The sequence below is a fragment of the Triticum urartu genome, chromosome 5A (assembly GCF_056163025.1).
Source record: "Triticum urartu cultivar PI428250 chromosome 5A, HENAU_Tu73, whole genome shotgun sequence".
Classification (NCBI taxonomy): domain Eukaryota; kingdom Viridiplantae; phylum Streptophyta; class Magnoliopsida; order Poales; family Poaceae; genus Triticum; species Triticum urartu.
The window spans coordinates 574,532,076-574,548,928 of record NC_141877.1 but is presented as its reverse complement, the minus strand read 5'-3'; the positions used below and the strand labels follow the sequence as shown (position 1 = coordinate 574,548,928).

At 49.9% G+C, this 16,853-nt stretch overlaps 1 protein-coding gene across 1 annotated transcript; it reads right to left on the bottom strand.

Annotated features, from left to right (window-relative positions):
• Positions 1 to 13,811: 13,811 nt before the first annotated feature.
• Positions 13,812 to 16,365, bottom strand: LOC125510680 (peroxidase 35-like). Its single transcript, XM_048675929.2, has 4 exons — positions 15,832 to 16,365; positions 15,507 to 15,707; positions 15,203 to 15,368; positions 13,812 to 14,546 (listed from the first exon to the last, which is right to left on the bottom strand). The coding sequence occupies exons 1-4, from the start codon at positions 16,039 to 16,041 to the stop codon at positions 14,146 to 14,148; spliced, it is 978 nt and encodes a 325-aa protein (XP_048531886.1). The 5' UTR covers positions 16,042 to 16,365; the 3' UTR covers positions 13,812 to 14,145.
• Positions 16,366 to 16,853: the final 488 nt, after the last annotated feature.

Genomic DNA, 16,853 nt, shown 5'->3' with positions numbered 1-16,853 from the left:
GAGACATCATAGATCGCACCATATCTCATAAGGTTCGATTACGACGTCCGGACACACCATAACCCAGTGGTGTTTTAGGTGGCTTCAACTGTGAAACAATTCCACAATGTCTTAACTGTTTGCCAAACTCATAACTCAGATATTCTCATTGATCAGATCGTAGGAATTTTATCTTCTTGTTATGGTGATTCTTAACTTCACTCTAAAATCGCTTGAACTTTTCAAATGTTTCAGACTTGTGCTTCATTAAGTAAATATACCTATATCTACTCAAATCGTCAGTGAAGATGAGAAAATAGCGATATCCACCGCAAGCTTCAATTCTCATTGGATCACACGCATCCGCATGTATGATTTCCAACAAGTCACTTGCCCATTTCATTGTACCTCAAAGCGGGGTCTTAGTCATCCTGCCCATGAGGCATGGCTCGCATGTGTCAAGCGATTCAAAATCAAGTGACTCCAAACATCCATCGACATGGAGTTTCTTCATGCATCTTACGCCAATATGACCTAAGCGGCAGTGCCACGAGAAAGTGGTACTATCATTATTAACTCTACATCTTTTGGCATGAACATGTGTATTACCACGACCGAGATTCAATGAACCATTCACATAGGGTGCATGACCATGAAAGGTATCATTCATGTAAACAGAATAACCATTATTCTCTAACTTAAATGAATGACCGTATTGCAATGAACATGATCTAATCATATTCATGCTCAACGTAGACACCTGATAACATTTATCTAGGTTCAATACTAATCCCGAAGGCAGATGGAGCGTGTGATGGTGATCTCATCAACTTTGGAAACACTTCCAACACACATCGTCACCTCGCCCTTAGCCAGTCTCCGTTTAGTCCGTAGCTTTTGCTTCAAGTCACCAACAATAGCAACTGAACCGGTATCCAATACCCAGGTGCTACCAGGAGTACTAGTGAGGTACACATTAATAACACGTATATACTTTGAAGTTGCCAGCCTTCTTATCTACCATGCATTTGGGGTAATTCCGCTACCAGTGACCGTTCCCCTTACAATAGAAGCATTTAGTCTCGGGTTTGGGTTCAACCTTGGGTTCCTTCACTGGAGCGGCAACTGGTTTGCCATCCATGAAGTTTCCCTTCTAGCCCTTGCCCTTTCTTGAAACCAGTGGTGTTGTTAAATCATCAACACTTGATGCTCCTTCTTTGATTTCTACCTTTTGCAGTCTTAAGCACCGCGAACAGCTTCTGGATCAACTCCATCCCTTGCATGTCATAGTTCATCACGAAGATCTAGTACTTAGTGATAGTGGCTAGAGAACTCTGTCAATCACTATCTTATCTGGAAGTTTAACTCCCACTTGATTTAAGTGATTGTAGCACCCAGACGTTCTGAGCACATGCTCATTAGCTGAGCTATTCTCCTCCATCTTGTTGGCAAAAGAACTTGTCAGAGGTCTCACACCTCTGAACACGGGCATGAGCCTGAAATCCCAATTTCAGCTCTTGGAACATCTCATATGTTCTATGGCGTTCAAAACGTCATTGGAATCCCGATTCTAAGCCGTAAAGTATGGTGCACTAAACTATCAAGTAGTCATCAGGATGTGTCTGTCAGGTGTTCACAACATCCACAGACGACGTTGTAGGGGTTTGTACATCGAGCGGTGCATCAAAGACGTAAGCCTTCTGTGTAGCAGTGAGGACACTCCTCGGACTACGGACCTAGTCCGCATCATTGCTTACAATATCTTTCAACTTAATCTTTCTCTAGGAACGTATTGAAACAGTGAGCTACAACATGAGCTATTTATCTACAACATATTTGCAAAGACAATTTAGACTATGTTCATGATAATTGAGTTCATCTTAATCAAATTATTTAATGAACTCCCACTCAGATAGACATCCCTCTAGTCATCTAAGTGAAACATGATCCGAATCGACTAGGCCGTGTCCGATCATCACGTGAGACGGACTAGTCATCAACGGTGAACATCTCATGTTGATCGTATCTTCTATACGACTCATGTTCGACCTTTCGGTCTTCCGTGTTCCGAGGCCATGTCTGTACATGCTAGGCTCGTCAAGTCAACCTAAGTGTTTCGCATGTGTCCCGAGGCCATGTCTGTACATGCTAGGCTCGTCAACACCCGTTGTATTCGAACGTTAGAATCTATCACACCCGATCATCACGTGGTGCTTCGAAACAACGAACCTTCGCAATGGTGCACAGTTAGGGGGAACACTTTTCTTGAAATTTTAGTGAGGGATCATCTTATTTGAGCTACCGTCGTTCTAAGCAAATAAGATGTAAAACATGATAAACATCACATGCAATCAAATAATGACATGATATGGCCAATATCATTTTGCTCCTTTTGATCTCCATCTTCGGGGCTCCATGATCATCGTTGTCACCGGCATGACACCATGATCTCCATCATCGTGTCTTCTTGAAGTTGTCTCGTCATCTATTACTTCTATTACTATGGCTAACGCTTTAGCAATAAAGTAAAGTAATTACATGACGTTTATTTTGACACGCAGGTCATAAATAAATTAAGACAACTCCTATGGCTCCTGCCGGTTGTCATACTCATCGACATGCAAGTCGTGATTCCTATTACAAGAACATGATCAATCTCATACATCACATATATCATTCATCACATCCTTTTGGCCATATCACATCACAAGGCATATGCTGCAAAAACAAGTTAGACGTCCTCTAATTGTTGTTGCAAGTTTTTACGTGGCTGCTATAGGTTTCTAGCAAGAACGTTTCTTACCTACGCCAAAACCACAACGTGATATGCCAATTTCTATTTACCCTTCATAAGGACCCTTTTCATCGAATCCGATCCGACTAAAGTGGGAGAGACAGACACCCGCTAGCCACCTTATGCAACTAGTGCATGTCAGTCGGTGGAACCAGTCTCACGTAAGAGTACGTGTAAGGTCGGTCCGGGCCGCTTCATCCCACGATGCCGCCGAATCAAGATAAGACTAGTAATGTCAAGTAAATTGACAAAATCAACGCCCACAACTGCTTTGTGTTCTACTCGTGCATAGAAACTACGCATAGACCTAGCTCATGATGCCACTGTTGGGGATCGTAGCAGAAATTTAAAATTTTCTACGCATCACCAAGATCAATCTATGGAGTAATCTAGCAACGAGGGGAAGGGGAGTGCATCTACATACCCTTGTAGATCACTAAGCGGAAGCGTTCAAGTGAACGGGGTTGATGGAGTCGTACTCGTCGTGATCCAAATCACCGATGATCCTAGTGCCGAACGGACGGCACCTCCGCGTTCAACACACGTACAGCCCGGTGACGTCTCCTACGCCTTGATCCAGCAAGGGGAGAAGGAGAGGTTGGGGAAGACTCCATCCAGCAGCAGCACGACGGCATGGTGGTGAAGGAGGAGCATGGTAATCCTGCAGGGCTTCGCCAAGCACCGTAGGAGAAGAGGAGGACTTGGGAGAGGGGGAGGGCTGCGCCAGAACTTGGGTGCGGCTGCCCTCCCAACCCCCACATATATATAGGGGCAAGGGAGAGGGGGGTCGGCCCCCTCAGATCCAATCTGAGGAGGGGGCGGCGGCCAAGGGGGGTTGCCTTGCCCCCCAGGGCAAGGGGGGCACCCCCCCCTTTTAGGGTTCCCCCAAACCCTAGGCGCATGGGCCCTAGGGGGGGAGGCGCCCAGCCCACTAAGGGGCTGGTCCCTCTCCACATACAGCCCATAGGGCCGTCCGGGGCAGGTGGGCCCTCCCGGTGGACCCCCGGAACCCCTCCGGTGGTCCCGGTACAATACCGGGAACCCCCGAATTATTCCGGTGACCGTATGATGACTTCCCATATATAAATCTTTACCTCCGGACCATTCCGGAACTCCTCGTGACGTCCGGGATCTCATCCGGGACTCCAAACATCATTCGGTAACCACGTACATCTATTCCCTATAACCCTAGCGTCATCGAACCTTAAGTGTGTAGACCCTACGGGCTCGGGAGTCATGCAGACATGGCCGAGACAACTCTCCGGTCAATAACCAACAGCGGGATCTGGATACCCATCTTGGCTCCGACATGCTCGACGATGATCTCATTGGATGAACCACGATGTCAAGGATTCAATCAATCCCGTATACAATTCCCTTTGTCCATCGATACGATACTTGCCCGAGATTCGATCGTCGGTATCCCGATACCTTGTTCAATCTCGTTACCGGCAAGTCTCTTTACTCGTTCCGTAACACATCATCCCGTGATCAACTCCTTGGTCACATTGTGCACATTATGATGATGTCCTACCGAGTGGGCCCAGAGATACCTCTCCGTTTACACGGAGTGACAAATCCCAGTCTTGATTCGTTCCAACCCAACAGACACTTTCGGAGATACCTGTAGTGAACGTTTATAGCCACCCAGTTACGTTGTGACGTTTGGTACACCCAAAGCATTCCTACGGTATCCGGGAGTTGCACAATCTCATGGTCTAAGGAAATGATACTTGACATTAGAAAAGCTTTAGCATACGAACTACACGATCTTTGTGTTAGGCTTAGGATTGGGTCTTGTCCATCACATCATTCTTCTAATGATGTGATCCCGTTATCAACGACATCCAATGTCCATGGTTAGAAAACCGTAACCATCTATTGATCAACGAGCTAGTCAACTAGAGGCTTACTAGGGACGTGGTGTTGTCTATGTATCCACACATGTATCTGAGTTTCCTATCAATAAAATTCTAGCATGGATAATAAACAATTATCATGAACAAGGAAATATAATAATAACCAATTTATTATTGCCTCTAGGGCATATTTCCAACACTGGCATGGTGCCCGTGAACGGTGCCCGTGCTTGCTTTCTTTGCATCTCGATGGACGCCCGGCCGCCGTTGCTGGACCCAGGCGTGACGTTGAGGTCGATGACGGCCGCGGGACGCGGTGTGGACGGCGCGAACAAGCCAACGTCCGGCGACCCCGAGAAACGGGTCTGGCCGTCGTGCCTTGGCGGAGGAAAACCGAGCGACATGGGCGCGGTCCGCGACTGGCAGTGCGGAGGCCGGGCGACCGAAGAGCCTGTGCTCGCGGGGCCGGCGACCGCTGCAGGGAACACGGCCGTACGGCCCGTGCCAAGCATGAGGAGGGCATGCGCTTTGTTGACGAGGTCCTCCTTTTCATCGACCGCGGCCTTGTGTCGCGCGGCCTCCATCGCATCGTGTTGGGCGGCGAACTTGGCCGCGGCGGCATTGACCTTGATGACCGCTCTCCGCTCCCTCCGCTCCCTCCTCTTTACCGATTCCGCGTCCAACTTGACGATCTCCTCCGGCGTGCACTCCGACCGCGGCTTCCTTGGCGCCTTGGCCGCCTTCTTCTTCATCTTTGTGGGCGGGTTGACGGCTAGGCCGCCGGAATTCGGCGGGGCGTCGACGATGGACGGGGGGGAGGGGGGGAGGGGGTTGGCGGGAGGGACATGGGAGGGTTTGTGGAAAATGGCGCCAAATGAGCGTGGGGGGTTTTGGTTTCTCCCACCGACAAACGGGCCAAGGGAGGACAAGCGCGCGCTGTCCGTTTCACCCCAAAACCGACGCAAACTTGAGCCGCGGATGGGTCGAAAGCGGTCACAAAGCGAACAAATATCTGTTTGTGGTGGCGCGTTGGGCCGTCTGGTTTGTCCGTTTTACCTCAAACGGACGGGGACGGATAGGATAGGGTCGCGCGGTGGAGTTGGCCTAACAGCGATGTGTGGACGGGAGGAGGACGGGGGAGGTGGGCCCGCTCTCACTTCGCTGTACGCCAATAGCACGAGGTGATTTCCGCAAAATGGTGCCCGACGAATTGGAAAACTGGGATAGCTAATGCGCATTTCCTTTCCTGTAACAAGAAGTAGCTGAGAGGGACAGTGCGTGAAATATTTTGCTTCAAGTGATCTCAAGTGCCGGATTACGTACAACACAAAGCTTTTCGCGGTGCCGTGCACCTCGTCGGTCGCTCTCGAGAGTGCGGCCAGTTGCATGCCTGCGCCGCCGCTCGTCTCGGAGTGGGTCGCTCTCTCAGGCGTCGCGGTCGCCGGCCGATGTGAACACACAAATGTACATGGCGCTGTTGCTGGCGTCGTGCATGCACCGCGACGCGGGCTGTCACTCGCATGCTATCTCCCGGGTTGCATCACGCGCAGGGTAGTAGTAAAACACAGACGAGCCCAACCCTGGGGCGCACCACGGCCGGTCGTGTCGGCGTCACGCCGCCTTTTGGCGCCCGTGCCTGCCCGAGGATGAGGATCACTTCGCTGCGTGTCTGCGTGTGTGAACAGTCATACTCCACTGCCGTGCGCCTCGTGCCCACTGGCTGCACTCCATCCATCCATCCGCGTCGTGCGTTCACCCGGGCAGGGGAGTACTGCCACTACATGCCGTGCAACTGGAAACAGCCGTCTTTCTGGTTCCAGAAGTTGATAATATCTTCTGACTGGTGAATGGGCGCCAGTGTATACTAGGAGCTTCCGTGTCAGTGACTGTCCACCGGTCAGCCACGGAACGCGTATGCGCCAGCTAGCTGTATTTACCACCACCCCATAATAAGCACTGGGTATGTCTGTCCGCCCTGGGATCGTGATGGAAGATTCTGAGATATCTGAACCGCCGGGCACGCTTGCGATGCATGTGGATTTACTTACTGCATTCCTGTTTCGGGCAGCTGGATCCCCGACTGAATTCCAAATGGATGTGATGTACCGCTCGTGTTTAGTACGTAGTGGCTTCCCACTTCGATCAAACTCGTGGTCGTGGAAGGAAAGTGGGTGCTTGTCCACCAACCAGACACATTCGGGATCATTAGGATAGGCACGGCTTCCATTGGTGCCGGACGGAAACAAATTATATGAGACCAGGTCCAACGGTTAGCAGATGAGACCTGGTGTCATAGAATTCTTTTTCGTGCCGGACGATGGCCCTCGTTGGCCTGCTTAACTATCCACTGTCGCAAGTTGCCGTGGGCGATGAAGCTGGAGAGAAGAAAATGCCGCTCTCTGTTTGTGCCGTTAACGGAGCATATCACCGCCCAATTTTTCTACTGCTGTGCTCTTATTTCAGGCCTCCTTTTGTTCATCACGTTGCGTTCATGATTGCGACGCTAGCATCCCACTGTTATCCAGGCCTAATCCCTTGCGTAAAATAACCTGGATGTGATGCCAAAGTCACCATAGAATATAGGAAATCCGTGGGCCGTTGCTAGTGACAGAAGGATTGATGTTACTGCTAGTGGTGCTTAGAGTCGTTGAGGTCCCTTTTGTGATTATAAAACGCACGCATTCATTTCCGCGTTCTGTTCCAGCTAGTAGTACGTAGTAAGATTGTTTGAACGTTGTTCCAGCTAAGACCCATTGGAGTTCACTTGTTGTGGTTGAGCACGGCTTTGGTTTATTCCCCACGCGGAAGCCATTCTCTCAAGGGCGTGCGCAACTGTGCACAGTTGTCTCGCTCTGTCTCCTTCTCCCCTGTCTCTCTCTCTCTCAAGTCTGAACCAAGAGGATTGGTTCACAATAACCCCATTTTTGTTTGCATTGACCTACAACACGGGTGTGTATTCATTTATTTTTCTCATAAAGGCGAAAGGCGACGACTGCTTTCCCTCTTTCCACGCAGAAGGCGACTAGGGCCTTCCTCCCTTCGATCTTCGTCGACGAGCCCATGACTTCGCCAGCTTCGATCCTCCTCGAGTTCGTCCATCGAAACAGAGTCGATAGAGCTTCATATAAATTCCTTCTGGCTGCTCGGGGCGACCAGGTTAGGCTTTCTCACTCAACGTATACGAAAAAAGATTCGGTGTTGGGTGCTTCTGATCTGTTCAAGGATTCAACAAACAATTGTGGCTTTGGGGCATTGGTCCTCAGGGATACATGCATGAAGACTTATCAATTGTCCTTGAAAGAGTCCGTCCGTCTCCGGGGAGCAGCGACAACACCACGTCAGCAGCTCATTCTAGCGTCGACAGTGGTCGTTCGGTGGTCCAGTGACATTGATGTATTTTTTTATTATATTCGGGGTGCTTTGTAATTCTGATGAACATTTATAATAGATTCGAGTCATTTTCAAAAGGAAAAAATTGATCAACCCTTAGAAAAGGTCATTTTCTCACAATTTAAAACTATACACCGATTTTGGAAAAATCGTTGTCATTTTCCTGCTCTTGCCGGCGACGTACTGTGAGCGAAGCTCAATGCCGCATTCAGATGAACCACCATTGGAGCAAGGGAAACATTGTCAAGGCAACGGCCCAGAAGCCCGCAATGGAAGACAGAAGAGGTCAATGCCAACGATGTGGAAAACATATCTCCTTTCGAAAGAAGAAGGCGGTGAAGAGGGCTAGACGACTACTCCAGATCCGGCTAGATAGATCCTCACAAGCTCACTGATAGCGCCAAAGCTGACTGAACGTTGTCAGTCGGAGAAGTGGCCAAAGGACAAGACACGAAGCAGCATCGTCCACTCTGCCGGAAGAAATATTCAAAGACCACATGTATTAACGCAAAGGCACAACTAGGCCCACCACTTCCAAGAGCAACAAACTAGACGACTCCACTAGACCCACCACTTTGAAGAACAACAACTAGACAACCCCCTACCCCCAACCAACAAGATAGATCTGGAGCCGATAAATTATTATTGATTCGAACGGCGGGACCATAGAAGCACAGTTGTGGAATGAAAATCTAATCCTAAGAGACCTTATTACAACATCACAACATAGATCTGAGGTTCCCACCTCCTCCCGTTGCCGAAGTGTGATGCGGTGGGAAACCAAGATGGGCCAACAACCATGCCCATCAATGGGGAGAGAGTACAATCTTGGCTTGCAAGCCAATAGTGGGCCCATTAGGCCTTGTAAAGTTCCGTAAACAAGAGCTTAAATAGTCGGCATCTTCTCGGATTGGCTTGGAACCGATTGACTTTGGCTGAATGCGTTGAGCTTGTTGTGTGGGTGGATGGGAGGAAATTACATAACAGAAAATATATTTCGCCATTCCACAGTTTGCCTAGCCCTAGATCGAGAGATGAAGTAAGAGGACCTTACAAATTTGTATCAAAGACAATGATCCTAGAGCTTAAGTGCCCCTCGCATAGTATGCGGTTCAAGGTGCGTCGAGACGAGGCGGTGATGGATGAGCTCACACGTGAAGTGAAGGTGATCTATAATCTTCTCAAGGTTAGTGTAAGGACACATGATGGCGCAAGCCCTGTGTTGTCTTGTCTTGGCTCATACGAAAGGACACGTGATGGGATGCCTCGGGGTGGGGTTGGTAGGTAAGCACACATAAGCTTGTGCCGGAAAGGGGTCACTTATAAGGACAACCCCTCTACCAAGGTGTCACCTGACCCGTCGCTTCTACGATGTGCAAGCAGTATCATCTTGATATGGTGTGCCATCAATGTGCACAAATGAGAGGGGTAGCCATCCTCACCCAATATAAGGGGCACCCGAAGCCATCCCCAGGGGATGAATTGCCACTAGATCATTTGGAGCTTTCCGTGCCCGCTATACACAAGCAAGAACACATGAAAATAGGAGTATGGAGTTACACCTCACGGTGGCCTGAACCTCGGTAAATTGTCTCTGCATCTGTGAAGTGACTTGAGTGTTTTAACCATGGCCGAACAATCTAGAAGTTCTCTCTAAGATCTGGTCTCGACGATCATTCAATGACATAAATTATACAATAACTTGCTGTCAAGTCTGATGCTTATCCAAAATTTTCAACTTGTTAATGTTTTTTGAAGTAAAAAGGTTGTATTTAGCTCGCCATTGATCAATCATTCATGTGCAAACTTCTTGCAGCTTTACACAGTAGTGGAGTAGGAGGGTATCCTAGGTTTCCAGGGACTTATAAACAAAATCATGCCTTATTCAGATAGACATGAATGAAACAATTTATTAAACAAATGGTGCAATCTTGTGTGGTTTGTCAATAAGCAAAGTCTAAACGAGTAAACTAACCTGGTTTGCTTTGTCCTCTTCTAGTTCCTTCCAAATCATGGGAAAATTATGACAATGGATTTCATTTCTGGATTACCTTCTTCTTGTGGGTATGAATGTGTACTAGTGTTCATTGACAAGTTTTAAAATATGCACATTTCTTACCATTGAAACATCCTTTGAATTCTCAAAAAGTGGCTGAGATATTTTTGGAAAATGTTTATAAGCTTCATGGCATGCCTCTATACATTATTTTAGATTGGGGTCCATTGTTCACAAACACCTTTTGGAAAAACTTAGTTACAAAAATTGGAGCCTCATTACAGATGAGTATTACTTATCATCTTTGAAGGAAATATGCCCTAGAGGCAATAATAAAGTTGTTATTTATATTTCCTTGTATCATGATAGATGTTTATTATTCATGCTAGAATTGTATTAACCGGAAACTTAGTACATGTGTGAATACATAGACAAACATAGTGTCCCTAGTATGCCTATACTTGACTAGCTCGTTAATCAAAGATGGTTAAGTTTCCTAGCCATAGACATGTGTTGTTATTTAATGAACGGGATCACATCATTAGAGAATGATGTGATGAACAAGACCCATCCGTTAGCTTAGCATAATGGTCGTTTAGTTTTTCTACTATTGCTTTCTTCATGACTTATACATGTTCCTCAGACTATGAGATTATGCAACTCCCGAATACCGGAGGAACACCTTGTGTGCTAAACGTCACAACGTAACTGGGTGATTATAAAAACACCTTTTGAGATCTTGTGTGGTCGCACTCCTTGTTATGTTGGTATTACTTATGAAGATATTGTGGCTCATTCAAATCTAAATCCTAATTAGATTCCAGAGCAGTTGTTAATGAGCCCATTCGATAATATGTTTTAAGAGCACAACAACACCAAAAATCTCGGGCTGTTAAGCACATAACTAAATGGAGTTTCATTGTGGGCTGAAGAAAGTGGCAGCTCCTCCTATGTAAGGTCGGAAATTTCCGCCTTCTTCCTTGATTGAATGTCAGGTTCTGTCAGAATTATTCAGCGTAGAATGCGTCAAATTGGGCCTCACACTTTTCCAGTAATCTTAATTGAAAGGTCATATTTCACACCTCATGCATCCACTTGGGAAGGTGAAGATTCCGTGAAGCTGAAGTTTCATTGTGCATCAGCTTGAGGACAAGCCAATTCTCAAGAACGAGGGGGTGTCAGCAGCTCTTCACGAGGCTCGATGGCGAGAAACCTAGATGAGCCAGCAATCAGTCCTATCAGAAGGAAGAGAGTGCCATCTTGGCTTGCAAGCCAAGAGTGGGGCTGTTAGGCCTTGCAATGTTTGGTAAACGATAGCTTAAATAGTCATCATCTTAGTTTCGTCTCACATAGTCATCATCAACGCAAACGCAACCCACATTTGAACCGGAAATGGGTCGCGGACGGACTGCTTGCGTCGGCGTGGTGGACCGTGTTTCGTGTCCGTTTCAACCCAAACCCAGGGCCGGCCCTGAGGGGGGCAGGGGGGGCGGCCGCCCCGGGTCCCCCAAGATCAGGGGCCCCCCTCCCGAGGTGTACGCACTTAGCCCATGGGCCATGCTCAGCGAGGCAGGCGAGTGATGTAGGGATCTTAGAAGGCAGCCCTTCCTTCGATCGCGCAGATACGCAACCTTCCTACGATCGCGACTTTCCCCATCGATGTGTACCCCGTTTTCCCCTTCAAAATTCAAATCGCTCTTCCTGTTTCTCTTGCCAGCGGCTGTCACCGAATCAATTTGTTGCTCTCAGGCCGAGGTGATTCCCTATTCTGGGGCCCTGATCATCGGAATCCAATACACATAGTCGAGCACCTCCGCCAAGCCTGATGCCAATTCATATTGTATCATCATCGAGTGCTGGTCGTCCGTTTACCGACGCCGATTTAACCGACCCCAGGTACATCATGTTACCATTCCTCGCTTGAAGTAACTAGTTTACTTCTGCATACATGACACTTAACTTGCACGATTCAACATATAAATATGGATTTAGGGTTTATTTACGTGTTTATTCAGACCATTCTATATTTGTGTCCAGATTTATTAGATCCTCTTGAATTTTGACCCTAAAGCTGGTTACATTTAACTCATAAAAAGGATGTTTTCTATGATTTCGTGAGATATAACACATGGTTTATTTGTCAAATTATAGGTAAAAAATATGCTCAAAACTCGTAGGCGACTAATAAACCCAGACAATGGAAGTACCGTGTCGAGCACACAGTGCCAGAATTATGAGGACTCGTCCTGATCGCACACTTGTGGATTTCACAAGAGGATCACCTACACGCCAGGGTACAAATCATGTTACGGCAGCAGGTATACAAGCGTAAGTGAGCTAATTATAAATCCCATATTCTTTATCATTGTTATAATGTTTATACAACATATTTTGAGGATACGCACATCTCCAAGGCAGCGTGCTGATTTTGTCGCATGGGAACCAGAAAAGAGCGGGATTTTTACAGTGAGAAGTGCCAACACCCTCGCAACATGTGATCATGTCGCTGGTGTTAGCGGCGGGGCTTGCAGTGCGTCCCGGGTGGGCGACGTAGCTTGTGGAATTGTGTCTGGAAGTCCTCGGTCCCTCAAAAAATGAAGATTACAATGTGGAAAGCTGCTACTGGAGCCCTTCCAACACAGAGTTGCAAGATGCTCAGGCATCTGGCGACCAGATCAACATGCCCAGTATGTGGCCGAGAGGAGGAAGGTTCATACCATGCCCTGGTGGCGTGCTCTCATGCTAGAATTGTGTGGACCAGTATGAGGGAGAGATGGCCTCTCCCAGATGACAAGTTGCTGGTGGATAATGGCAAGGAGTGGATCCTACATCTGTTATCGAGCTGTTCTGATGCTGTTCGTGACATGATTATTATGTTATGCTGGCGTATCTGGCAGCTAAGGAACGATCTCACTCATGGCATGGAAACCCCTCCAGTTCATGTGACGGTCGAATTTTTGGATAGCTACTACAGATCGGTGTGCCTGGCAGGCCGGTATACTACAGAGGAAATTCTCAAGGGGAAGATGCCATCTTCGGCTCCCCCAAGCAAGGCAGTGAAGACGGCGCCAGCAGCAGCGCCGTGGCCCAAACCACCACAAGGCCGGGTAGCACTCTCGGTTGATGGTTCTTTTAGTGATACCGACGGATCAGTGGCAACAGGTATGGTATTACGCGATCACAATGGTCATATTATCTTCTCGGCGTACCGCGTGATCTTCTATTGCAATGACCCTTTGGAAGCTGAACTACATGCGATCATGCAAGGGATGGCATTGGCTATCCAACATTCCTCGCTCCCGGTTATTGTACAGTCGAACACATCGGAGGCGCTCTCGTCTTTACGGAATCAGGGTCTTGAGCGCTCTGCTTATGGTCATATAGTTAGAGAGATCAAAGAGTTGTTAGTCAGTAGGAAGTTTTATCCTCAGAGAATTCACCGTAGCCAAAACAGTGTTGCAGATCGTTTGGCCAATTATAGCCGCACCGAGAGCACAACTGCGGTGTGGTTGACCTCGGCTCCACCATGTATCGAGGACCTATGGCCTCTGGATTGTAACACTTCTTCTGAGTAATAAAGCTCCTTTACTTCGCAAAAAAAATGTTTATATTAGATAAGGGGCCCCGAGTTTTAGTTTCGCCCCGGGCCATCGAATTCTTAGGACCGGCCCTGCCCAAACCGCAACGTGTTTTGTGTCCGTTTGAAACCAAACGAAACGGACGTACCAAATGCGGTCGAGCATTGGAGTTGGCCTTACATGTAAGGAGTGGTCGGGGGTTTAACAAGCGTGTATATTCGAAGCAAACATTCAAATGAATCTCGCTTCCATATTAAACACACAATTAATACATTCGGCTCTAAGTAATCGAACGACACGCAACAATGGCAGATCAAAACAACAAATGATGCTCAACTCGAACAGACTCCTCAACCATTAACCTTCTGATGGATTAGAACTAGACCTGTGTCTCGAAAGCTACCTGTATTATAATCTCAGCACCACCCCATCGAGCGGCCAAGCTAAATATGAACAGTTGACGACAGGATATATCCATATCATATCCCCAAGCATCGATCGAGCCTGCACTGCATCTTGTTCTCCCGCTTCAGCCAACACAAATCAGCTTCAGCTGTTGAGCACGGCGCAGTCGCGGCGGATGTTGCCGAGCGCGGGGTCCGTCTTGACGCCGACGCGGCCGAGGCTGGTCATGGCGGCGACGAAGGCGGCCTCGAAGTCGGAGCTGTTGGCCGCCCAGGCGTCGACGGTGGGGCGCGAGCGGGCGTCGGCGTACAGGACCTGGTCGGAGGTGAGCAGGCCCATCCCCTTCTGCAGGTTGATGAAGTACTGGTTGTCGAAGGCGTGCGGCGTCACCGGGTCGATCTCCAGCGCCACGTTGGGGTCCACCCCGGCCGGGCACGCCGCCAGCAGCTGCGACGCGTACCCCGGGTCCATCGTCGGGTCCGCCGCCGCCGTCTGGATCCGGCCCGTGAACGTCCCGCAGTGCGCGAACCCCACCGTGTGCGCCGCTGCAAACAACAAACAACAACGCCGCATTTGTTTTCTTCAGGTCACGGGTGCCAAAATTCGTACAGTATTACACACGATCGCGTACAGGTTCTGCAGATTTCGTGCCAAGATGCCATACGATTGTACATTGGGTCTGAGCCTACAGTTTTTTTCTTCATGTATTAACAGCTCATCTTGCCGGCCCATGGTATGCGAACGGATGGGCCGAAATCAAGCTGTTGGACGCTTCTGGGTCGTGGCAAAAGGATGGATATGCCAATAATGCAGATGGCCTTTCTTTCACGTGCAAGCAAAGGCAGTACAGCTAGTCCTCCACAGTTTGACCCCTTTCAGATCTATACTACCGACCCGCAGCCAGCTACAGTGCACGCACACTCCACTATCATCAAGCTCAGTCTAACGGGATAACTAAAAATATGTACTTACTGACAGTGCTAACGATGAACCACATTATTTCTACTGTCGTCCCAACAAAAATCCCTCGATCAGCACGCAGAATCCAGCCCTTTTCGCCCGGCTTTGTGTGGGTTGCAAGACAGGAAAACAGAGCACATGGGGTACTTCCTGACTAGTACAGAGGCAGCTAAAGTAATTCGGGGGTTGGCAATGGCAGGGGCGGTTAGTAAACAACTCTTTAATAATTGCCTGGCCTTACCGGAGAGCGCAATCATGTCGGCCTGGGACAGGTTGTTGGCGGCGAACATCGCCGTCAGCTGGTCCAGGTTGAACGACGGCGGCGGCAGGTTCCCGTCGACGTTGCTCGCCGTCGACACCAGCCCGTCCAGCCTCCCCAGCTCCACGGGGTACGCCGGGCCGCCGGCCTGCGCGCGTCACGGCAAAGATGCTTTCAGAGGCATTGTTGTTTGTATTGCTGATAATGATATATGTATGCAGGCATCGAAAGCTCGGACGCTTTTGGTGGATCTAGAAAGGGCGGCGTGCGTGATGCGTGCGCGTACCAGGCCGATGACGTCCCGGGTGGCCATGGTGAGGATGTCCGCGCAGGAGACCAGGTTGGGGCTCGGGCACTGCGTGTCCACGGCCGCCTTGGCCTTGATGACGGTGTCGAAGCCGTCGCCGGCGAGGGAGAGGTTGCTCACGTGGTCCTTCTCCGCCGTGTTGTTCGCCGTCGACACGATGATGACCGACGCGTCGCATCCCTGCACACGCATGGTCGTCAGGCCGGGCGCCACTCATGGTCGTCAGGCCGGGCGGCACTCAAAGGCAGACAGGGGATTGAAAATGAAATGCTGGTAGATTAGATGCAGGGGCATCGAGCGGCACCTGGACGAAGCAGTCGTGGAAGAAGAGGCGGACGGTGGCGCCGACGGCGACGGGCGTCTGCTGGACCTTGAGGGCGACCGCGGCCTGCACGATGGCCTCCACGTTGGGGCAGCTGGCGGAGTAGTAGCCCTGCCGGAGCTGCGCCGCCGCGCCGCCGGCAGCCGCGAGCGCCAGCAGCGCCACCGCCAAGATCCTAATCCCGGCGCCCATGCCGCCGCACTGCGCTCTACCTAGTATCTAGCTCCCACGCCTGAATGCCTCCCGGTGCCGACCGATCTGGGACTCGTCCAGGCTCTGCTCCCACGGCTAATGACGACGGCACGGTAGTAGTACGAGCTATCTAGAAGAAGCTGTGGCGGTGGCGGTGGCGGTGATGATGACGATGGCGTTGGGTGTCTGTCGCCGCGGCCGTGTGCGGGTGCGGGTGCGGGTGTGTTTGTGGGTGGCCTAGTTATTGTGCTGGAGTAGTAGTAGAAGCCAAGCTTTCTCTCGGAGCGTGGGGGAGAGGTGGTGATGGCTCCTGGACGGACGTATCCAGTCTGGTACAGTGGTGAGCGAGGCGGCGCTCGCCTCGAGATGCGTGCGCGGCGCGCGGTGGATGGATGGATGCAGCGGCGAGCGCGATCCAGAGAGAAGCCGGGGGCGTCCCCACGTGGACGCATGCGTCTGTCTGTCCACGTCCGGGCTCATCACGGACATCGCACACCGGCTCTGCCCGCTCGCGCTGCAAACATGCGTGGGACTCGCAACCTCCACATGGCGCGGTTGGTGGGGGCTCCGTCCTGCGTGTGCTCTGTAGTACGTGAAAGCCTTTTTTGGTGGCACAAATGACCACGCTCGCTCCGAGTGCACGCTAGCGACTCACAAAATCGGCCACTAATGATGCAGTGTGATTCTGTGGGTTGGGCTTCTTTTTGCTGGATAACACAAACTGAACCCAGGAAACAGCCAGTTCCGTGCGCAGCATAGCCGGTGCGGAAATGGACAGAGCAGACAGGGTTGGCTTCTGGGTCAGGCGGCCT